General features: G+C 42.8%; 4 protein-coding genes and 2 pseudogenes across 5 annotated transcripts in view; all 6 read right to left on the bottom strand.

The window, feature by feature from the left end:
* Positions 1-16,321, bottom strand: part of LOC122116340 (sodium-dependent glucose transporter 1C-like) — a 38,576-nt gene extending 22,255 nt beyond the window's left edge. The window contains exon 1 of one of the 2 annotated variants that reach the window (XM_042690099.1): positions 16,139-16,321. The gene's annotated coding sequence lies outside the window, so the exon portion shown is untranslated. Of the gene's footprint in view, positions 1-15,985; positions 16,044-16,138 lie in introns of those variants that run through there. The other variant, XM_042690036.1, reaches the window with a different exon arrangement.
* Positions 1-24,396, bottom strand: part of LOC122116259 (sodium-dependent glucose transporter 1-like) — a 38,949-nt gene that overhangs the window by 5,323 nt on the left and 9,230 nt on the right. The window contains exons 3-4 of the mRNA XM_042689927.1: positions 23,021-23,137; positions 20,399-21,375 (exon numbers count right to left, since the gene is read on the bottom strand). Of these exons, the coding sequence (XP_042545861.1) occupies positions 20,411-21,375; positions 23,021-23,137 (1,082 nt within the window). The 3' untranslated portion in view covers positions 20,399-20,410. The remainder of the gene's footprint in view (positions 1-20,398; positions 21,376-23,020; positions 23,138-24,396) is intronic.
* Positions 1-24,396, bottom strand: part of LOC122116033 (sodium-dependent glucose transporter 1-like) — a 94,772-nt gene that overhangs the window by 61,178 nt on the left and 9,198 nt on the right. The gene's annotated exons all lie outside the window — the stretch shown is intronic.
* The window catches only part of LOC122115787 (sodium-dependent glucose transporter 1B-like), a 74,121-nt gene that overhangs the window by 40,545 nt on the left and 9,180 nt on the right, over positions 1-24,396 (bottom strand). The window lies entirely within an intron of this gene.
* On the bottom strand, positions 134-16,066 carry LOC122115955 (annotated as a pseudogene).
* The window catches only part of LOC122115877, a 36,369-nt pseudogene continuing 34,572 nt past the window's right edge, over positions 22,600-24,396 (bottom strand).

The following is a 24,396-nucleotide window of genomic DNA, read 5'->3' as shown; positions in this document are numbered from 1 at the left end:
CATGGACTCTATTGCCCAGACTAGCTTCAAACTGTGATCCTCAAATCTCAGCAGTCTGAATAGCCAAGAGTATAGGCATGTGCCAGCCATTGGCACCAAACTTAGTAACACATTTTAAAGCTATTTATTACTCTTATTTTACTTCTCATTCAAAAGGAAAGATGGGCTGAAATTTATAGTAATTTCTAAGAAATACTTAGCACTAACTTTAGAAATCAAAGGATCTTTTGATTTGGAAACTATCTCATTTTAATACCAAGACTCACAGATCAGGACACAGGAAAGGCCTACATGAAATGCCTCAGAACACAAAGTCATTCTTGAAGCTAGGTGTCCTGACCTTGCTGTTTCCTTCATAGAAGTCAGGTCAGTCATTATCATTCTTTTTCTAAAATGACAGATAATGAACTTATCTCTCCATACCACGGGTGCTCTTTAATGAAATGACTCTCTCCAGCTTCCCAGGGAGAATGTTGATGTCTATGGCTTAGCTAATACATTCTACATGTGTAGGGTTGTTTGTTTAGAGGGTTTTGCTTGGTTTTACTCTATTAGAATACTACCCAACTTCTCAAAAATTCATGACTGTTTAGCAGATTCTAAATAGTAGAGATCATAAATATCACCACCTTACCCTCTTGCCCAACACAAATCTCATAGGATGATCTTTATCAGACCCGGTAGTTATGAAAGACTAGGAATTATTGAACACTTCAAAACTTTTTACCATTTAATGTAAATGGATCTAGAACTGAAATGTGAAAGCATGCTGAAAATCTTCTAAATTCTCATTGATTTGTTCAGGAGTGGCAATTAGTCAAGGAATTCACTAAGCATTCTGCCCGCTCTACACATCAGTTCCTTTTGTCCTGGCTTCTGGCAAGGGGCTTCTTAAGGGATTCACAGGTATTAACTGAGCAGTATTTAAATAGCAATGCATTGAACAGGAATTGGCTGGAAAGTCTGGCTATGGGATCCAACAGATTTTTAATTAATGGTTTTCAGTACAAAGGATCCCATTGAATTATTCATCTCAATCATTCTCCTCCATTCTCTTCTGCACAGTCTAGAACTCAAGATTTGAGCTTTCTTCCCCTCACTCTTTTTGTGTTCTTTTTACTGGTGACCTAGAGGCAAGGTGGCTAATTTATACATTACAGGAAACAAAATAGCCGTGAAGATTGCTGACCCCAAACAGGTGTACATGAGTACAGGTAAATCTGGGAATTGCCCCTCAAGAATTCCAGTTACTGCAGGAATAGCCATGTCTCCCAGAGTACCACCAATCAGAAAAAATGCAGCAGATTTGCCACTGATGGTGGTGTACTGTTCAATCCAAGACACACCACTGGGAAAGGTGGTGGCTATAGAGGCCCCATACACAGAGGTTGCTATCCAGAGACAAAGGGGACTCCTGTCAAAAAGCACCAGAAACAAACAGGAGGCCACGCTGCCAATGTTGCTCAACACAATCATAGTGGCAGGGCGTAAACACGTGGCAAAGAGGATTGCCAGGCCCCTGCAGGCTGCGAAGGCCCCCCAGAAGATGGAGTTCAAGCCAGCTGCCTCTCTCTCGTCCATGCCAACATGGGTGGTGGCAAAGGAGAAAAGGTAAGAATTGTATGTCACCTGAACCCCAACGTAGAAGAAGAAGAACAGAAAAAGCAGACAGAGAAGGGCCTTGTGGTATTGAGCTCTTTGAGATTGCTGAGCAGATGCTGTTGATTTTCCCTGCCTTGAACTTTTCATGCAGAACAGAGCAAAGAAAAGGAGAGAAACTACAAGAATGTAAGTGCCTATGGAAGCATAAGCCCACAGTAAGTTCATGTCATGGGGAGCTGCGAGTAGAGGGTCTGAGGCGGCTTCAGAGGAGACATTGAGGGCTGCAGGGAGAAAGTCGGTTTCTGTGTGGTTGTCAGCAGACACTGTGGGGCGCAGTGCCAGTTTAGCCAGCAGGGGAGCCAGGAAGGCACCCAGGGCAAAACTGAAGTGTAAGGCCTGCATGTGGGGGCGGCCCTTTTCCCTCCAAAGAGCCAAGATGACGACATTCACACCTACCAATGAAAGACAGGGAAAAAAACACAGTCATTATTGTTAGAGAGATCAGTCGGTGTCAGTACCTCTGGTCAGTCCTTAGTCATCACCCATTGGCCCTTTATCAATTCTGTGAGACTCAGGTCCAGAAAACAAAGTGGCTTAACATCTCTTATTCATCCATGGTCACAGTTTACATCCTAGTGCCAGACCAAAGGCTTATTACAAAACTTGCTAATTCCACACTACAGAGAAATTTGGTATTCATATTTGTTTAACTGTTGATGTAAACTAAGTAAAAATTTTATCAAGTGGCCAAATTACTAGACCATTACATACTTGAAACTGGTAGTCAGTTCCAAATGAGGAAAATTTACTGATGTGTAAAATAAATGCAAGATGCTCATTCAGATCCTGCACACCCCAGGATCCCTGTGTTCTTATTACAGAAAACAAGAGCTGCACCTACTCTGAGCATGTGCAAGCTGAAATGCAAGAGCATCAAGGCTTTGCAGTCTGCTTTGTAATCAGATATTTGCAGATAAGCACATAATTCCATCACTGAAATTTTATACACAAATTAAGCCTGGAGAATTTACATTATATTTAATTGTTTGTTTGGCAGGACTGGGGTTTGGATTCACGGTCTGACTTGCTTGCTCTGTTTGCTTGGCTGGCAGTCTTCCACTTGAGCCATACTCTCAGCCTTGCTTTGTACTTGTTGTTCTTTTTCTGCCCAGGTTGGCTTCAAAGGAAGATCTTTTAGATCTCAGCCTCATGAGAATCAAGGATTAAAGGCAGGAGCCACCAGCACCTGGCTTCAAGTAACTTTAGCATGGGAAAGGAAGGCATAAGCAATGGTAATCAATAATGCTAAACAATATCACATGTGTTATTCAGCAGGTTTTCAAGGACATGATGGCACATGGAGAACATCTGTTGTACAAGACCAGAAACTTTAGAGAGAGAAAATAACAGCAAAGAAACATGGGGAAGTACTGAATTACATGGATTTCTCTAAGCTTGGGAGAGAAGATCAATTTTAGATTGTGTGTCTGGAATAGAGAGAGGAAGAGTGGGTGAATGCAGTCATAATATTCAATATACATATGAGAAAACAGAACCAGGTATCTTGAGGGCCTGGGAACTAGGGAGGAGCATGTGGAAGGGGTGACATTCATCAAGATACACTGTGCTAAGCTGGGTGCAGGTGGCTCATGCCTTTAATCCTTGATTCTCATGATATCCTAGCTACTCAGGATCCTGAGATATGAAGATTGTGGTTCAAATCCAGCCTGTGAGACACTTATCTCCACTTAATTAGTGGAAGTGGAGCTGTGGCTCAGGTGGTAGAGTGCTCACCTTGAGCAAAAAGCTCAGGGACCATACCAAGCCATGTGTTCAAGCCCCAGGACCTTCACCTATCCACACATGCATGCACACACACACACACACACACACACACACACACAAAAGCATTATACACATAGATTGACATGTTAAATCGAAATGCCTTTGTACATTTTATATTTTTATAATGTATATTGTGTAAATACTCTGTACATTATGTGTGATAATAATATGTCTGCTTCTGTCTGTGCTTTCACAGCCAAATAATGGTTACAAAGTTTTAGCCTAGTAGATAATTAACCATCTAGGTTTAATTATCACCTGAGTAAATTTCTGTTGTTTCTAATTATTACAAGGCAAAGTTTAGCATCATCAGCTCAACTTTTCTAACAAAAAGCACCCACTCTTAGATAGAACAAAGGTCCCACTGACCTGTATCAATAGTGCCAACCGCAGCCCCAAAGAGAGCCATCACGACAATCAGCAATGCTGCGTTCTTACAAAAAGGGATAAGATAAAGACCAACAGTGGTAGCCAGCATTGACACCCCTAGAAAAAGTAAGAATGTCAACTGGTATGGTGTGCAGATGCCCCCTCCCTTCCCGACCCCACCCCCTCCACCCAGTAAACCTAGTGACTTGACAGGCTGAATCTGGGAGGACTGAGGTTTGTAGCCATCCTGGGCACAAAATCCCTTAGAAAACAAGAGCTGGAGCTGCTGCAGACTGCCAGTGGCTTATGCTTATTTCTAGATATTCAGGAGGCTAAGAACTAGGATGATCATGGCTTGAGGCACAGGCAAAAAAGTTCACTAGACTCCATCTGTAAAACAATCAGCAAAAAGTTCACTAGACGCTCTCTGTAAAACCATCAGCAAAAAAAAGCAGGGCTAGAGGCATGAGTCAGGTGCTAGAGTGCTAGTCTAGCAGGTACAAGGCCCCAAGTTCAAATCCCAATACCATACAAAAAGAAAGAAGGCAATAGGTGGGTGTGATGGTAAATGCCTGTCAGCTACAGGGGAAAGTTAGATCTCAGACTAGACCAGCCCAGGCAGACAAGTCCATGAGACTCTACCTCAGTAGAAGAATAAGGGGAGGGTGGGGGGGGCGCGGGGTGGATTGTACAAGCCTGTCATCCGAGCTGCTGTGGGAAGTCTACCAAAACACCACCCTACCATGTGATCTTTGTTTGTTGCTTTGTATGTTCCTCCCCCATGGTATAACCCCTGTTTTCACTGTATTCGATGTTGGTCTAATATGGGGAGGGAAAGGAAAAAACAGAATGTTTAAATAGGGATACTGGTTAACCCATTGCAACAATGAGATGTACAAGACACTATGTTGAAAAACGAACTGTACAATTTAGGAAGGGGGTGGGATTGGGGACTGGGGGGGGGAGTGTAGTTGTGGAGGTGGGGACTGCGGGGGGAGGTGTAGTTGTGGAGATGGGAGGAAGGGATGGTAGGGGGAAAACAAAGGAGGAGGCAACAATGCTTGATAAGAAATGTACTTATTACCTTGCTCATGTAACTGTAACCCCCCTGTACAGTAATTTCACAATAAAAAAATTAATAAAACAGAATCAAAACCCTGTATCAATAATAAGTAACATTTAGAAAGGACTAGAGGTATGGCTTAGCAGTAAAGCATATGACAACCAAACAGAAGCACCTGAGAGCAAACTCTAGTAACCTGCCCCCCAACACATGCACACGCACACACACACACACACACACACACACACACACACACACACACACACACACACACGTATTAGCCAGACATAGTGGTTCACATCTTTAATTCTACCTGTAAGGTTGAGGCTGAAGAATTGTATTTTCCAGTGCACCATAAGCTGCATAGTGAGACCCTGTCCATAACAAAATGAAACAAGGAAGGAAGCAAGGAAGCAAGGAAGGAAGGAAGGAAGGAAGGAAGGAAGGAACTGCTGATGTTGTGGTTCACGGTAGTGACCTGGAACACCACCATCTTATTGTGCAGGAAGAGCCAGTGAGAGCTAGATTGTGAACTCATTAAATGCCACCACATTGTGAAAATCTGTATTTACTCACCCAAAATTAAAACATGGTTCACAAAGTCAAAAAGAATTCCTCCAATCATGGAGCCACACAAAAAGCCAGAGGCCTGGCCAACAAATATTAGCGAAAGGCTGCTGATATTGCGGTTCACATTAGTGGCCAGATCTTGAAATGTGGGTCCCAGTATAGCAGTACTCATTCCCTAAAATTGAAAAGATGAAGCTTTTTATTAACAATCATCAACATAACATCTAAGTGGTAGTACCTATGCCTACTATAAAAACTGTGAGGCCTCCCCCATGGTATAACCCATCTTCACTGTGTTTGATTCCGGAGCCCTGCATCTTGTATATACATTTTTCTAATTTAGGGAAGGGAACAGAAATCACAAAATGCTGAAATAAGGATACAGGATGACCCATTGTAACAATGAGATGTAAAATGTTGAAAATGAACTTTACAACTTGGTGGAGGGAGGGAGGAGTGGGAAGGTGGGGAGGGAAGGGATGGTAGGGAGAAAAAAGGAGGAAACAACAATGCTCTATAGGAAATGTACTCATTACCTTACTCATGTAACCCCTCAGTACAGTAAGTTTACAATGAAAATATATACACAACACTCACACTCACACACATACACACACACACGCACACAAAGCTGTGAGGCCATATAATATATGGACTGGAACAAAGCCAAGGAAGGAATAAAATTGTTCAAAAAGAAGAAATGTATCATTTACCTGATTTACGAAACTGTAACCCCTTTGTACCTCATCTTTATAATAACAATTTAAAAATTAAGTAAAAAATTAAATCTATGATAATACTTCTATTACTAGAGCTATATACTCCCATGGTTTTTCTTCTATCAACAATATTCCATTAAAGCAATACCTATTTCATTCCTTTGGCTTTTTAATGTAATGCTCTTTCTTTGTGAACAATAGCTTAAAAACACTATTCTGACTGAACGTTTATAGAATGTAACATTATCATTATTCTTTTAGGAAGGGGTTCTGAGCACTCTTGTCCCTATTTTTTTTTTTTTTTGCCAATCCTGGGGTTTGAACTCAGGGCCTGGGTACTGTCCCTGAGCTTCTTTTGCTCAAGGCTTTACCACTTGAGCCACAGGACCACTTCTGGCTTCTTTCTGTTTATTTAGTACTGAGTAATTTAACCAGAGTTTCATGCATGCTAGGGAAGCACTCTGTCACTAAGCCACATTCCCAGCCCCCCACACCCAATTACATATATACTCAAATATACTAGCCAAGTGACAGTAATATCAAGTATCCTGTATGTACTAATAGGAGAATTCAAATGTTAAAATTTTAAATTGCTAAAACATCATCATTTTCATGCTGTTAATACAATGATAATGGCAAGTGCAGGCTCATGGGTGGAATCTAGCTACTCATGAGGCATCAACTAGGCAAGCCTGGCAAGAGGTTATCAAGACCATCTCAACTACTCCAGGCATCTTGGTTTACATCTTTTGTCCCCACCATGTGTAAGGCCTTGAGAAAGAGGATCACAGTTCAGGTGGCCCTAGGCAAAATGGCAAGACATTTAAAACAGAAAGGGGTGGAGCTGTGGCTCAAGTAGCAGAGTACCTGCTTAGCAAGCACAAGAATCTTAAGTTCAAATCTCAGTACTGCCAACAAAACAAACAAATAGAGTCCTTCCTCTAAACTACAAATAACATTATGCAGGACATCAAACATTTAAATATTTCTACATCTACATTTCATCAAAGAAACCTCAAAGTTAAAAGGTGCACAGTGTATCAGCCTTCCTTACTTTCTAAGAAACAAGCATGCCGGTATTTATGAACATGTATACAATGACTTTAACAAAATTTTACTGAATGACAAGGTCTTCTAATAAATTCAACTTGGCTGAAACTGTCTGCATATGTTGCAAACTCTACCACTGACAAGTTGCAACCTAAATGAATATCTTCTTGTAACAAATACTTAACCCTTTCAAAATGCATTATATTTATACACTGACACATTGAATTAAAAACCCCTTTGAAAAACTACCTAGAGATTAATTTTAAGAAGCCTAAAAACACAAATATGGAAGCCATGGCCAGTCATAACAATTAGAGGTAATCAGGTCAGGTTCAGTCAGTGACAGGCTGTTGAGACACGTCTAAACAAACAAATGCTAAGAGCTGACCTGTCCTGACATTTCTAGAAGTCACTTCTTGTCTCTGCCTATAAATCTTGCCTGTTTCACCTTCCTGGGAAGACTTATCTCCATCCTTCCTGGCTCAGGTACTGGTCAATGTATGAACTGTGTCTTTTTTCCCATAAATTGACTGAATTTAATTGTCTGAAATTTTTCTTTTAGAGATACACATCAGATATGGGACCTAAATTAGCCCTCCAGGCCATGGATGTATCAAGTGTGTACCAGGGCACTTTGTGCCCACTGGTGACACACAACTACTGGGGCATGGCCAGGATATCCCTTTGGTTTGAGCTCTGTGAATCTGTGTTTTAAGTTCTCTAACTTCATTTCAGCTTTTTTTAAAAAAACAAGGCTAAATCACATTAGATCTAGTAATTAACTGGATTGTATGTATGCAGTGGCCACAGGGAAGCAGGTGGCATTTGAAAATGGGTTTTTCCAAATCTGAGGCGTTCACTTTCAGGGACATTTCTTAACTTTAGTCACAAAACAACGATAGGTCTAGAACCACAGGGGGGAACAATTGGAACAAAAATGTTGGCTACCCGACTACAACACGTTAGACCTATACTGGTTATGGTTATGGTGTTAAAGGTTTCCCCTGGATGATATTGTAAAGTAACAGGCAAGGACCCAAATACCACAAAGTCCATGAGATGCAGTCTGCAATCATACCCAAATGCATGCAAAGAGGTAAATGAATGAGAGACTGCCCCTTTGTGAGATTCCTTACAAAGGGCAGATGGAGAAAGTCTTCAAAGCTTTTCTATTTCATGAATGTTAGTCAAAGATTTTAACCAGCTGGCCAGGAAATTTTGTTCACTTGGTTGCAAAAGAAGAAAACAATTTGGATCCAGACAATCACCTTCACAATGGTTTCCTTCCTGCTGGAAGAAAATTAAGACCAACAAAGGTTAAAAAATCTAATTAACACATGAAACCAAAATTATTAGAAATGAGAGAGGAGAATCTCTGGATTCTGGAAATTAAGACCACCAAAGGTTAAAAAATCTAATTAATAGATGAAACTAAAATTATTAGAAATAAGAGGGGAGAATCTCCTGTGCAAGGAATGTAAGATGTGCTCTTGGGAAGAAAAGTTATAACATACAAAGATGCCTGCTTTTATTCAACAATTACATAAATATCTATATTTGTCTTTAATATCACTTTGGGTAAGTGAAAGACTGTTGTTTAACTGTATGTCTGATGTTGTACTAAAGTGTTTTCAATCTTTGATATTTATGATGAATTTCCAAAATCAAATTAAGTCTCTCACTTGCTCATGAATTAGTTTTGAGATTTTCCAGATAGGCCCTTGGAATAGCTCAAAAAACTGCCTTTCAAGCCAGGCGCTGGTGGCTCATGCCTGTAATCCTAGCTACTCAGGAGGCTGAGATCTGAGGATTGCGGTTCAAAGCCAGCCTGGAGAGGAGAGACTGTGAGACTCCTATCTCCAATAAACCACCAGAAAACCGGAAGTGGCACTGTAGCTCAAGTGGTAGTGCGCTCGCCTTGAGCTGAAGAGCTGAGGGACAGCGCCCAGGCCGAGTTCAAACCCCACAACCGACAAAAAAAAAAAAATCTTTCATTATAAAAAGAGATATTGGGTTTACTATGAGGAGCACTGTCAAATACTAAGTCATATTAAAATTTCTTTGATTTGTGTTTATATGTTAACAATACACATTTAAGAAATTATTTGAAATTCACGAAAATCTAGCAGTCCTAGTTACACTCCTAATTGTTTTTGTGGTATTAGGGTTTGAACTCAGAGCCTCATGCTTGCTACTCAGGTTTTTAACCTTTGATTCCACATCCACAGTCTCCAGTTCTTTTTACACTGATATATACAAGAACTTGCCACAGTGGCCAAGCCTGAGGAAGGAGGAACAGTTGAACTCAGGAGTCTGAGCCAGTATCAAAATCATAGTAATGCCTCTCTTCTAAAATATGTTGTATACAACAAAAACAACAAATGGCCAGGCACTGGTGGCTCATGCCTATAATCCTAGCTACTCAGGAGGCTGACATCTGAGGACCACAGTTCAAAGGCAGCTTGTGAGACTCTTATCTCCAAATAACCACCAGAAGACCAGAAGTGGAGCTGTGGCTCAAGGACTAGCCTTGAGCACAAAACACTCAGAGACAGTCCCTAGGTCCTGAGTTCACACCCCAAATGTTGTCAGTTGTATCACTATTGTAATGAACTCTTGTCAGTTCCTAACCACAACCATTGTAAATCTTGTTGTTCAGAGTTGTTTAATCTTGTCAGGGGTTCTAAGAACATTAAGACTCTTAAGACAGTTAAGAATTCTCAGACTAGTGCTGGGAAGGTGGCTCAGTGGTAGAGTGCTTGCCTTGCAATGCATGAGGCCCGGGTTCATTCCTTAGCACCACATACGCAAAAAAAAAAAAAAAAGCCGGAAGTTGCGCTGTGGCTCAAGTGGTAGAGCGCTAGCCTTGAGCTGAAGAGCTGAGGGACAGCGCCCAGGCCCAGAGTTCAGGCCCCACAACAGGACCCAAAAAAAAAAAAAAAAAAAAAAGAATTCTCAGACTACTGATTAAACAGAGTCTTTATAAACATCAACTTGATGTTTAACCAAACATCAAGCAAAACAAGAATTAATTAAATACTAAGGGAATGACTTGCAGTTTTTCCTCTTAAGTCAGTTAGCACTGATATTATAAAGATATGCCTCAATACTTGTAAGGCCAAGCACAGTGGTTCTCACCTGTAATCCCAGATACATAGGAGCTAGACAGGAGGAGAACTGGATTTCAGATTAGCCCCAGAAAAAACTGGCAAGACTGTATCTTAACAAAAAAGCTGGATATAGTGATGTGTACCAGTTATCCCAACTAGTTGGGGGGCATAGGTATAAGGATCATGGCCCAAGCCAACTCTGGACAATACTATGGGATCCTATCAGAAAAATAACTAAGGCAAAAAGTGCTAGAGGACTGAAGTGGCAAAATGCCTGCCCAGCAATCAGAAGGCAATATCACTACAATATCACCGCAAAATTCACAGTGAATAATAGTAAGTCCATTGCTAGGTGTGGCCTGAACCTTGCTGAGTCTTGAAAGCTTCTGCTTTTATGTTATTGCTTTGTGGTCCTGGAGTTTGAATTTAGGGCATAGCACTTGCTAGGCCACCACTCTACCAGCTGAGCCACCATCGCCCTTTGGTAGTCTTCCCATCTCCACTTCCTCAATGGCTGGGATTCAGGCATGAGCCCTAATAGCTGGCTTGAAGCTTCTGTAATTAAAAGCACTGGACTCAAAGACCCCTCATGGAAGAGATTAAATGACCCATCACAATAAAATATTGGTGGGAAAAACATCTTTTTTTTTTCAGTCATGGGGCTTGAACTCTGGGCCTGGGTGTTGTCCCTCAGCTCTTCAGCTCAAGGCTAGCACTCCACTGCTTGAGCCACAGTGCTACCTCCAGGTTTCTGGTGGTTAATTGGATATAAGAGTCTCAAGGATAGCCAGTCACTGGTGGCTCACGCCTGTAATGTTAGCTACTCAGGTGGCTGAGACCTGAAGATCTTGGTTCAACTCCAACCTGGGCAGGAAAGTCCATGAGACTCTTATCTCCAATAAACCACTAGAAAAGAAGTGGTGCTATGGCTCTACTGGCAGTGTTCCCCTTGAGCTGAAGAGCTGAGGGACAGCAAACCCACACCCAAGGTTCAAGTCCCATGACTGACCAAACAAACAAACAAAAAGTCACACAGACTTTCCTGCATGGGCTGGCTTTGAACCATGACCCTCAGGTCTCAGCCTCTGGAGTAGCTAAGATTACAACCATGCACCACAGGTACCCAGTAGAACAAATATCTTTAATTAAAAAAAAAGATTCTAACCAATGTTCATCAAGTCCATAATTTTAGTAGAACAATGAATGTTTAACTGTTCCACTCTGGCACCCACTGGTTTGTTTGAATGTATACAGGTGAGGTTTACTCCCTTGCCACCTTCCGTGCACATTTACTGCTTGAAGGGAAGCTTCCCATGCAGAAAAGGCTGAAGCTGCAATGGTAGCAGCTGGCACCTGTGCTTTTCTCATGGGGCATTCCGGCTGAATCAACCCAAAGACCTCACTTCTCTGCACATCTCATCACTAGGTGATAATCATTAGGCAAAGCCAACAGACTGGGTTGGAGTGCCTTCATCCAAGATAGCGACAATTGATGCCAATCACACCCATTCTCACTGAAGAGCAGAGACTGGCCTTGGTGAAGTAGTCTAGGCTAATAGCAGACCCTCATGCAGCCTCCTCTCATAGGCTCACCTGATGCAGGAGTGCCAGGCTTTAATGCATCGTGTCAAACACATTCTCACTGGGGCAAAGAAGCCCTTCAGGACCCCTCCCCCCAACTGATGGCAACAGAAGTGATGCTCTAGAACCTGGATGTTGTCTTTAGAAACAACCCCATTGACTGTCCGAGACTCTGGTGAAGCGATCATACCAGGTGATTCTCTTCCCAAACTCCCAAACCTTGAGCCTTAAAATCTACACCTCTCAACTCAAAGTGGACCTGCCAGATTCCTGAAACTGCACACCTGTTGGGGAGCGTATGGTGAAGCTAGTGTATGGTAAATCTGCCCAGTTATGTTGCTCCCATTGTACACTTGACAGTTTTCCAACACCACAGATGAAGATATCTCCACCATCATGGAAAGGTTGTTTCCTTTTTCAATTATTATCAATTCTCCCGTCCTTCCCTGCTTCTACCTTCCCCCCACCCCCACCACCATTTATAGGAAAATGTTTGGCACCACCTATTCAGATGCCTTTGGCCAAGGAGAAGGTTGTAGTAAAGGAAACACAGAAGTTGTTGGATGTGTGAGTGAACACCTCTGAAACCGGAAACAATTCCAATCCTGCCAGGGCTGCTTCATGTTCCCATTAAGTCACCTTGAAGTCTCACAGGATGGGAGGACAGTGCTTCTGATATCCTAGACATCACTGCTAGTTTCTTACACAGCCAGTGACCAACCAGTCAGTGTCAACTAGAACAAACTTACCCCAAAGCTGGGCATCAGTGGCTTACACCTGAAATTCTACTCAGGTGGTTGAGATCCGAGGATCTCAGTTCAAAGCTAGCATACACACAGAAGTCTACAAAACCTTATCTTCAATTACACAGCAAAAATGCCTGGAGTCATAGGGCAGATTGTAGAGCACCAGCCATTAGTGAAAGAGCCAAGTGTGAGTACCAGGCTCTGAGATGAAGCTCTAGTACCAGCACAATTAAAAGGGGGGAGGAGATAAACCCTACCTAGTGATTTCTTTAGTGAAATGTGAATGCATAAGAGCTAGGAAATACCTGTGTGGGTAAAGAAATTAGTCATTTATCACAGTACCAAATCCAGTAAGGTCTGTTTCAGTAAATAAGGCTATGAATCCTTACAGGATGCTATTAAGGGTTTAAAGTAAGATTCTCATTACATCTTTTTTAGAAGTTTGCAGATTTATTGGTAACAAATTGCTTCTGCAGTCATTACTGGGAGACGATCTATTCCAGTGCCAAAGACGGCAATCATTCTACAATCTGTTCCCTTGGTTCAACATCCTGATTGCTTTGAATGCCACTCATAGTGTGGTTCTCTCCTATCTTATGAATAGATTTTTCCCTCCAAGTTTCCTTATTTCCTATAACCAGAGGCCAAAGCATTCAATACTCCAAACAAGCCTTTACATAGATGGAGATAAAGTAGTTTCCCCTAAAGAAAGTTTCTAATAGGTTCTTGGCACTCACTCTTGCCAGTAAGTGGGGTGCTACTTATATGGCATACTTTGAAGCTAACCTGTAAGGTGGGGAAATTTCAATCTTGTAGCCCATTACACCTCCCAGCTCAGAAGTGTTGAACCAACTCTCTGGAAGGCAGGTGAGAATATTAATGGTAACTGAAATCAATTAACCTGGGACAAAATTTAGCATTAGTTTTGTCCAAGTTGGAGGTTTGTGTGTGGTGCTGACAACAAACTCCAATGTTGTGCCTATCACACCCTTCATTTCACTCCTACACAAGTTAGCTAAAGGGCTGGAATAGATCACTTGGTAGAACATGTGTTTAGCTTAGTATGCAGAAAGCCCTCAGTTGAATCCCTAGATAAGAATCCAATATCATTCTCTATACTCTCCTCCAAATGTTGCTTTTCAGACATCCTGAATGATGGACAGTAAACCTTGGCTACTTAAAGGTTTTCTGATTTTCATGGTTAGTGGGTCCTCAGGTTCCTATGGCTTTGTTACAAGACAAACTACAACACTGGATGTCTCTTACAGCCAACAATGATTATTAATCACATCATGCAGTGAACAAGAATAATTACTACTAGTGCTAGAATACTGTTGACCTTCATTAATATGTGGACTTACACCATTTGATGTCTTTTTTTTTTTTTAAGTCTGGGTCTGGGCACTGTCCCTCAGCTCTTTAGCTCAAGGCAAGAATTCTAGCACTGGAGCCACAGTGCCACTTCTGGTCTTCTGGTGGTTTGTTGGAAATAAAGAGTCTCATGGACTTTCCTGCCTTGGCTGGCTTGCAACCACAATCTCAGCCTCCTGTATAACCTGGGTTACAGGCATGAGCCACCACTGCCCAGCATGTTTGGTTCTTGAAGACACATATAAAAAAGTGTACTTTAGCTTCTGGCTATATTCTGTTGACTGTCATACTGAAGTCTCCCTGATATGCCTGAATGCCCTCAAGACAGGAAAAGTGAATGCAGCCACGCTTTTGTGTATCAAATGGCAAACAGACACGTGTAAAAAGCATAAGGAATTACTCAGCTGCTTTGCCATTACAAACTATGCATTTCATATTGAAGCAAAATGGATCAGTTATTCCAATGAAAATGTTGTCAATGCTTAAGGTTTTAGTCAAAATGAAAGCTGTCCAAAAGGGGAACTATAATTGATAGCCTAAAGCTGCCTCACAAGCCTGTGAATACAGGGGTCTGTAACCACCTTATGTCAACAAACTGCTGCCTGGGAATATTCTGGGAAGAAGGAGCTGAGCAGTCAAGCAGCCATCTCATCCCAGGCTGCATGCTGCCCAGAAATGCGCAAAGGAGGCAAATTTACAGTTTCTATATGTCACTTTTTTGTTGTCCACAGGCACTGTCTGAGAAGACTCTTGAGTGAATAGTTATTAGTTCAAGTGTTGCCCAACATCTAAACCTTATTTTGGTGAAAAGAAACCGATAATTTGCGTTTAAAAAAATAATTTTCAGTAAGAGCTACTAGATGGCTTTCAGAGAAAATTCTTTGGATCCTTTAAGGAAAATCATTTCCAATCCACCTGTGAAATGTAACTCTTTCTGACTGTACTGCTGCTCCAAAGGCAGGGACCCCAGCCCTAGAAGGAACAGTACAAGACTCTGCAGCAAGAGTAGGCACAGGCACACAGTAAGCACTTAGTATAGGATAAAGTCAGAGTTCTGGCTCCACTCTGTGTCATGTCTTCTAAGGACTTCCAAGAGTTGGCATACAGCAAGTGCCAGCCCCACCAAGCACCTACACAGACTTCTTTCCTCCTCATCTCTGTACCTCCATTAAAACATTCTAACAAAAAATTCTGCCTCAGACTCCAGAGATACTCAATGACCAGAAGTGATTCTCCTCCCCAAGGCTCCAGCTTCCATCTCCAAGGATCATAATCACCAAGTGATAAGAGTGAGCTTTTAACAAACAATGGAGGTGTAGTTTAGGGAGTTGGCAAAAGGCAAGTCTACCCTTGTCCATTGTGCTAGCAAAAGCTGAAGAGTTGGTTAAAAGTGGATTGTGAGAGAGACTGAGATTGGGAGAAGAGTTAGCATTGTCCAAAAAGAAATGTGCCCCCTCATTACCTGACAGATGAAACTATCACCAGACCTCTGCCCATCACCTTTATAATAATAAAAAGAAAGTTAGAAAATAGAAGTGGATTGTTGAAAGAGAATGATGTTTCCAACTCTTTCACGTAATCAGGTTCAGGAGTCACTTTCCTTTTGCACATTATTTCCCAACTGCAAAATTTAGCAGTTGGCCTCATTTTTAGCCAGATCGCCATAAAGAAATCCCACAAAAGGCAGGCTTGTGTTTGTAAATTGGAGGCGGAGCGCATCGTATCTTGTGCCTCCATCCAGCACCGAGGAGAGTTTGCTGCAGTTGGAACACATCAGGAAAATCAGCTTCGCACTGGATTGTAACCCTTACTGATCAGAATTATGCCCCGTGTTAGACAGAGTGGATGGCTCCGTGCGCAGGAGGTGAAGGGAGCAGTCAAGCGTTAGCGCACGGAAGACACCGGCTCGCGCCCCGCTCTCCGCTCTCCGCTCTCGGGGGTCGCAGCCCCAGCTCTCACCAGCCCCAGGAAGGCCAGATACACGGCCGCGGTGGTGAACCAGCGCAGCAGGCGCTGGCCGCGGCTGCCCCGCCGGGAGCCCTCCACGGCCTCCGTCTTCGTCGCATTCTCCGCCCGGGCCTCGGCCTGGGGCGGCCGCTGCCCCGCAGGCCCGGCCCCACGGAAGTCCGCTTCCAGCTCCAGCTTGGCCGCCCCGGAGAACGCTCTAGCTGCCCACGGCCCCAACTCCCGGCCCTCCGGCCCGGACGTCCCTCCAGATGCCCACTCCCCCAGGGGCTGGACACAGGCACGGCCTGGCGAAGCTGGACTTCGGCCTTGGGACTCCGCCGAGGCTGGCGGTGGAGCAGACACGCAACCGGCAACTGCCAGACACCCGCGCCAAGCGGCTGGCGGAAATGACATCAAACGCCAAACGCGGGCTGGGCTCCAGACCGGAAGCTGACCTCGTTGCCTAGGAGACCGCAGGACTGGGGCTGGGCCCAGCCATAGCTTCAGAAGATTGGCTCACAGACTCTTGTGTCCCGGCTGGCCTCGCACCTCTCAGTCTTCTTAGTAACTAGGTCTACAGTCAGCAGCCACTAGTGTGTGGCTCCTGGATTGGTTTGTTTTGACACAGGGTCTAACTAGATAGCCAAGCATCCTGCCTCAGCAGCCTAAGGGCTGCTTCTAAGTAAACCCCTAACAACTTAAAATCCTGTTTTTTTTTTTTGTCAGTCGTGGGGCTTGAACTCTGGGCCTGGGCGCTGTCCCTCAGCTCTTCAGCTCAAAGCGAACGCTCTACTACTTGAGTTACAGCGCCACTTCTGATTTTCTGGTGGTTTATTGGAGATAGGAGTTTCACGGTCTCTTCTGCCCGGGCTGGCTTTGAACCGTGATCCTCAGATCTCAGCCTCCTGAGTAGCTAGGATTACAGGCGTGAGCCACCAGCGCCCGGCAAAATCCTGTTTTTTTAAAATAACATTTTCCCTGACAAATAAGTTAATTTCGGGTCCAGTGTTTGCCTAGCCGGCACAACGCCATGGCCACAATCCCCATGACTAGAAAAAATTATGGAAAGGTACACATTTGCCCTCTAACCATTGCTCTGAAAGTAAACTAGCTTCATTGGCTTATTTAATATTCATTTAGTATTCATACCATTCATTTAGAATTCTTACCACTGTTTTCCAGCCGATTTGACTTCTCAAAATGTCTCCAAGCTAAAAATAACATACCTGCTACTGATGAATAACTACTCTTCCTTCTATGGAGGGAGACTTGGGCCACAAAGATTGCCTACCAAGGTTGATCAAACTGTCCCTATAGAAGGCTCAGTGCTTCCTCATCATTTCCCAAAGTAAATATTGATCTGTAAATACTGGGACCAGTTTGAAAGATGAATACATCAGCATTATATGCAATTTTTTTCTTCCCTTAAACTTACATTTAAATAAGGGATTCAGAGCTCAGTACACCCCCGCCCCAGTTCGCTTCTAGACTCTGGTATTGACATTTAATAAAATGATTACAGTCTAGATAGCCATATTTCTTTTTCTTCTTAAGAATTATTCAAGTAAAGACAAAGCTGCAATGGAGACTGTAGGAAGGTAGAGATTCTAGGTACATGAAATGCCTGTCAAGGGAAACTGCCACAGTGAGAAAAAGCAGAGGGTGTACCAACTCTTCATAAATGCTGCTGTAATGTATTCATCTTGTTTTCCTGAATCTAATACACTGTGAAAAATCAAGTTTTTTACATTATTTTCTATATGTATAGGAAAAAACTGTCAATTGAGTCCAAAAGTGGTAAAACAAAGTAAAACAACCAAAATATATCCAAAGTAAAATCTCGCAACACTGTAAAGGTACATTTGTTATAGGACACACCCTGATTTCACAGGAGTTAGAATGTGACTGAATCATGAAATGCAGCATTTTAACAGACCCTTATTGAGAAAATCAGAAATAACACAATAAACTTTAAGTACATTGAATTAGAGCATATTAATAATCACTACCAAATTCCTAAAGCTCTTTGTTTCTGTTTCACTACTCAGTTGACATGAAGAAGGGACTGGCAATCACAGTAATTCCTAGAGGATATCTCAGACAAACTATGAAAATGAGAGATTTTCAATTTAGAAATCATTTCTTGAGTCACAGGTGAGGCCTCTGTTAAGTGCCTTTGTGTTGCTGGAAAGCTGAGTCCTGTTTTGAAGCCAGCTGTCTTTGGCACTGCACGGTGTCCTCTTCATAGAGCAGAAATACTCAAAGGACAGATTAGCATCCTCTGGTTCAGCCTACAGAGAAAGAAAAGCATTAAGCAAAGCATGTGAGCTTTCCAAGGATGTGCTTTCCTAGCACTGCCCTCCCTACTGTTCAAGCCCAGTGTGGAAGCCTGACAATTTGGTCAGCAAACTGTTTCACAGGTTTGTGTTTTTTCTCCTAAATCAGAATACTACCCAACTTCTGAAAAACAAAAGTCTCACTCAGCAGAAAGTAGGCTGAGAACAGGAGGATCACAAGTTTGAGGCTCAATTGAAATACATAGTGACTTCCAGACCAACGTGGGAAAGATAACCAAACTCTCTCTCAAATTAAGAAACAAGAAACTCAAATGCCTGAAAACCACTCTGAAAGGGGGAGATCATGCAACGTCCACTTAATCAAGCTCTTACCAAATATGAGCCTCAGAACAAGATCCTACTGCATGTAAACATGGCATATTTATAAAATGCTCTGGATTCAGACCATTTCGAACCTTTTTACCATGAGCTCTAAATGGACTAAGAAAATGTTTTTTTCTCATGGGGCTTGAACTCAAAGCCTGAATGCTTTCCTTGAGCTCTTTTTCTCAAGGCTATTGCTCTACTACTTTGAGCCACAGCCCTACTTCCAGTTTTCTGCTGGCTAAGTGGAGATAAGATTTTCAGGGAGCCTGGGCAGGAGGGAGGTGGGGGTGTTGGCAAAGTAGAGGGGCCAGTAGCGTACACTTCTAATCCTAGCTACTAAGAAGGCTGAGACTGAGGATCTCAGTTCAACACCAGCCTGGACAGGAAAGTCTGTGAGAGTCTTATCTCCAATAAAACACCAGAAAACTGGAACTGGTTCTGTGGCTCAAGTTAGAGTGCTGGCCTTTGGCTGAAGACCTGAAGGACAGTGCCTAGGCCCAGAGTTCAAGCCCTTTGAAAAACAACAACAACAAAAACAAGAACAAAATGTCTCATGGGGGGCTGGGAAGTTGGCTCAGTGGTAGCGCTCTTGCCTTGCAAGCCAGAGGCCCTGGGTTCCATTCCTCAGCACCACATGAGCAAAAGGAAAAAAGCGGGAAGTGGCAATGTGGCTCAAGTGGTAGAGTGCTAGCCTTGAGCTGAAGAGCTGAGGGTCAGTGCCCAGGCCCAGAGTCCAGGCCCCAAACCAGACCCAAAAATACAAAAAAACAGAATGTCTCATGGACTTTCTTTCCCAGGCTGGCTTTAAAGCACAATCCTGAGATCTCAGCCTCCTGAGTAACTAGGATGACAGTCATGAACCACCAGTGCCCAGCTCAACCTAGAAAATCTGATCCCCAAGTGTTCTGAAAATCTGCTTATGCTCTGCTCTGGCCTAACAACTTAACAATAACAATTATGTTAATTTTTTAAAGTCAGAAATTGGGGCTGGGAAGGTGGCTCAGTGGTAGAGCGCTTGCCTTGCATGCCTGAGGCCCTGGTTCGATTCCTCAGCACCACATAAGCAAAAAGAAAAAAGCCGGAAGTGGCGCTGTGACTCAAGTGGTAGAGCGCTAGCCTTGAGCTGAAGAGCTGAGGGACAGCGCCCAGGCTCAGAGTTCAGGCCCCCCAACCAGACCCCCCCAAAAAAAAAAAAAAGTCAGGAATTATCTATCTGCTCTGAGTATTATGTTGTTCCCTTTTATCCTGGAGCTTTGTGGCAGAGGGCCAGCTTTAACTGAAATGGATGCATTCATCATTGCACTGAAGAGGAATTGGTTTGCAATCTCACTGTGGGTCCATCAACATATGACTAGATGTCTGCATTACATTAGGCCTCATTGTTCCACTCATTTCAACCAGTTCAAAAGCCATTTCTGAGCTGAACTCTTAGATTAGGTAGAGGATTTAGGGTGTCCTTGGATTCAAACCAGTACAGAGAAAGAGAGACAGAGAGAGAGAGACAAAGAGAGAGAGAGACAGAGAGATAGACAGAAAGACAGACAGATAGACAGAGAAAGAGACAAAGACAGACAGACAGAGAAATTAAAGGAGGGAGGGAGGTGGAAAGGAAGAAGGGAGGAAGGAAAAGAGGAAGGAATGAAGGAAGGGAGGGAGGGAGGATCGGAGAAAAGGAGGAAGAGAGGAAGGGAAGAAGGAAGCCAGGAAGGAATGAAGGAAGGGAGGGAATAAACCAATATCATTTTATTTTTTGAATCATAGTTTTTATTTTTCTTCATAGTCCCGAACACTCACCTTTTCTGTTTCCTTTTCGCAGAGGCAAGGTAGCTACTTTATACATCATAGGAAATAAAACAGCAGTGAAAATTGCAGACCCAAAACAGGCATATAGAACTACTGGTAGAACTGGATATTGTCCTTGAAGAATTCCGGTTAATGCAGGAATAGCCATTAGCCCCAAGGCAGCACCAATCAAAATAAATGCAGCAGATTTGCCACTGATGGTGGTGTACTGTTGCATCCAAGAAAAAACACTGGGATTCGGGGTGGCCGTGGAAGCCCCATACACAGAAGTTGCTATCCAGAGACAAAGGGAGCTCCTGTCAAAAAGCACCAGAAACAAACAGGAGGCCAGGCTGCCAATGTTGCTCAACACAATCATGGTGGCAGGACGTAAACACCCAGCAAAGAGCATTGCCAGGCCCCTGCAGGCTGCGAAGGTCCCCCAAAAGATGGAGTTCAAGCCAGCTGCCTCTCTCTCGTCCATGCCAACATGGGTGGTGGCAAAGGAGAAAAGGTAAGAAGTGTATGTTGCCAGAGCCCCAACAGAGAAGAAGAAGAACAGAAAAAACAGACAGAGAAGGGCCTTGTGGTATTGAGCTCTTCGAGATTGCTGAGCAGAGGCTGTTGTTTTTCCCTGCCTTGAGCTTTTCATGAAGAACAGAGCAAAGAAAAGGAGAGAAACTACGAGAATGTAAGTGCCTATGGAAGCATAAGCCCACAGTAAGTTCATGTCATGGGGAGCTGCGAGTAGAGGGTCTGAGGCGGCTTCAGAAGAGGCATTGAGGGCTGCAGGGAGAAAGTCGGGCTCTGTGTGGTTGTCAGCAGACACTGTGGGGCCCAGCGCCAGTTTAGCCAGCAGGGGAGCCAGGAAGGCGCCCAGGGCAAAACTGAAGTCTGAGGCCTGCATGTGGGGGGGGCTTTTGTCCCCCCAAAGAGCCACGATGAGCACTTTCCCACCTAGCAAAGAGACACAGAGAAAGTTTTAAGTTATACACAGAACTTAGTAACACTGGTCCTGAGGCACTTCTGTGTCTCAGCAGCCCTAAGCCACTACCACCACGCCCAGACAACAATGTTCTTACAGCCAGGCTCAGTACTAAGGCTTGTTTTAAAACAGTTCCAACTCTGATCAGATGCTGGTGGCTCACACCGCCAATCCTAGCTACTCAGGAGGCTGAGATCTGAAGGTTATGAATTTGTAGGCAGCCCCAGCAGGAAAGTCAGTGAGAGTCCAATTAACCACTAGAAAACAGAAAGTGAAGCTGTGGCTCAAAATGACAGAATACTAGCCTTTAGCAAAGAAGCTCAGGAACAGTGCCCTTGCCTTGAGTGCAAACAAACAAGAACAAAAAGTAAATAAACAAAAGTACTGCCAATTCCCCATTGGAGACTAATATTATTATATCTACTTGTATATTTTAAAGACTTATACATATTTGCCAGGCAAATTAAATAGTGAACAAATCACCGAAGGGTTTCATATGGTAGGCCATTGAAGAGTTTATTTTTTTTAATGTAAAAGGTAGATTCAAACTATCCAGGCAGGACTTGATTACAGGATTCTGTTGAGCTCATTACAGACAAGAATATCAAGTTTTCTGTTTTGTACTTAGATTTCAGATATGCACATATTTCCCCCTGGAATTTTATAGTCAAACAAAATGTGAAAGATGGAATATGTGCATGGTCTGACAATGAGCATGCAAGGAGGCTAGAATTAAAGGATAAAGAGCTATCACAGGTGTCATTTAGTCACGTTTTGAAGATGGGTGGAGAATAGGAACTTTAGAGGGTAAAAAAAAAAGAGTAGAAAAGAAATAGGAAAGTTGTGCCAGGATTCTCTAAGCTTAAAACCAGGTGCTGTCTCTATGCTTGTACAGCCAAATAGTGGTTCTACATTTATTTCAGCTATCAAACCACCATTGTCTCTCTCCCTCTCTCTCTTTTTTTTTTTTTTGTCAGTGGTAGGACTTGACCTCTGGGCCTGAGCGCTGTCCCTGAGCAAATCAGCTTAAGGTGAGTGCTCCACCAACTGAGCCACAACACCACTTCCAGTTTTCTGGTGGTTAGTGAGAGATAAAAGTCTCATGGACTTTCCTACCTGGGCTGGCTTTGAACCATGATCCTCAGATCTCAGCCTCCTGACTAGCTAAGATTATGGGCGTGAGCCACGGGTGTCCGGTTCCATCATTGTCTCTTATACCACAATGATAAAGATTGATCTCAAAATGATAGATTGATCACCTTTGTTTTAATTATCCATAGGCAGAGTGATTGGATTTTTATTTGACTTTATTTTATTTTTTTGTACTCTTTTTATTTTGTACTAGTGCTGGGACTTGAAATCAGGGTGTGCACACTGTTGTTTAACTTTTTTGCTCAAAGCTGTCACTTTACCATCTGAGCCACACTTCCACTTCCAGCTTTTTGCTGGCTAATTGGAGATAAGAATCTCACAGACTTTACTGTGCTGACTTTGAACTATGTTCCTCAGATCTTAGCCTCCCGAGAAGTTAGGATTATGGGCATGAGCCATCAGCAACTTACAATATTTTAAATGAACAATCTTTCAGAGCTTTCAGATGTTCAAAATTCCACTAACCTGTATCCAGAACACCAAAAGAGACACCCATGGCAGACATCATGACAATCAGCAACACTGCAGTCTTGCAAAATGGAATAAGATAAGTACTCACAGTGAGGACCCACATGGACAGCCCTGCAAACGAGAGTCAAACGTCAGCTATGAAAGCAGCATTTGGGCTGGGAATGTGGCTGAGTGGTAGAGTGCTTGCATAGCATGCATGAAGCCCTGGGTTTGATTTCTCAGTACCACATAAACAGAAAAACTCAAAGTGGCACCATGGCTCAAGGGGTAGAGTGCTAGCCTTGAGTACAAGAAACTTAGGGCTAATGCCCAGGAACTGAGTTCAGGCCCAGGAATCGCAAAATAAATTAATAACTAATAATGATGCTAATTAATGAATTAAACCAGCATTCCTCCAGGGTCATGAGTCAAGCCAATATCATTAGAGCTTCCAGGAGATTCATGAAGGCAGGTTTGCTTTTAGGGTGATGACAGCTTAGAATTAAAGCTGTTATTTTTTTCTGCTTGATGTCTATATGGACTATTAATTTTGTATTCAATGTGTCATGAGCAAACTGAGTTAAGGCTTAACGATTAATGGATGAAGAAAATCACACCTGTAAATAATAAAATAATTTTTTTAAAAGCTTCCAAAACACAAAGTAAGTTCAAGTTAAAAAGTTTCTCCAATTAGTCATATCATTAAAATATTTTAAGATCTTTGTGTATTATTAAATCTATATATGATACCACTAAGCAAATCTTTATCACAGAAGAGACAAAATTTATTTACTTAAATAGTTTACATTTAAGAACCCAAAAGAGCCGGTCATTAGTGGCTCAGGCCTGTAATCCTAGCTACACAGGAGGCTAAAATCTGAGGATCACAGGTCATGAGTTCAAGCTCCATGACTGGAAAAACAGAGAACCAAAAGGGACTTTTAAATATGGTACAACTAATATAATAGTGTTTAGTAAATCAGAATAAATTGTTTTGGCAAATAGTGAAGCAATTCAAGGCACATTTACTATTAGGCTGGACATGGGATTCAGTGATAGACCTCTTAGGTAGCATGTGTGGGGTTCTGAGTGGGATTATCAAGATGACAAAAAAGATTACACACACACACTCACACACACACACTCACACACACACACACACACACACACACACGCGTATGTGTATCTTTGAAAGCTACTTTGGAAATAAGAAGGATATTTTATTTAGTTATCAGTAAATGTAGATTATTCTCCTTGCTTCCAAAGGTGCTTTGTCAGATGGATCTAGATTTTCTTGAAACCCATGGCCCTGTTCAAACCACAGCATGCTAAAAAGCGATCCCAGGGGCTGGGAAGGTGGCTCAGTGGTAGAGCGCTTGCCTTGTATACAG

The sequence above is a fragment of the Dipodomys spectabilis genome, unplaced genomic scaffold (genome assembly GCF_019054845.1).
Source record: "Dipodomys spectabilis isolate Male_0828 unplaced genomic scaffold, ASM1905484v1 ptg000001l, whole genome shotgun sequence".
In the NCBI taxonomy this organism is placed as follows: domain Eukaryota; kingdom Metazoa; phylum Chordata; class Mammalia; order Rodentia; family Heteromyidae; genus Dipodomys; species Dipodomys spectabilis.
Note: the sequence above shows the minus strand (reverse complement) of the source record. Positions and strands in the feature narration are given on the sequence as shown.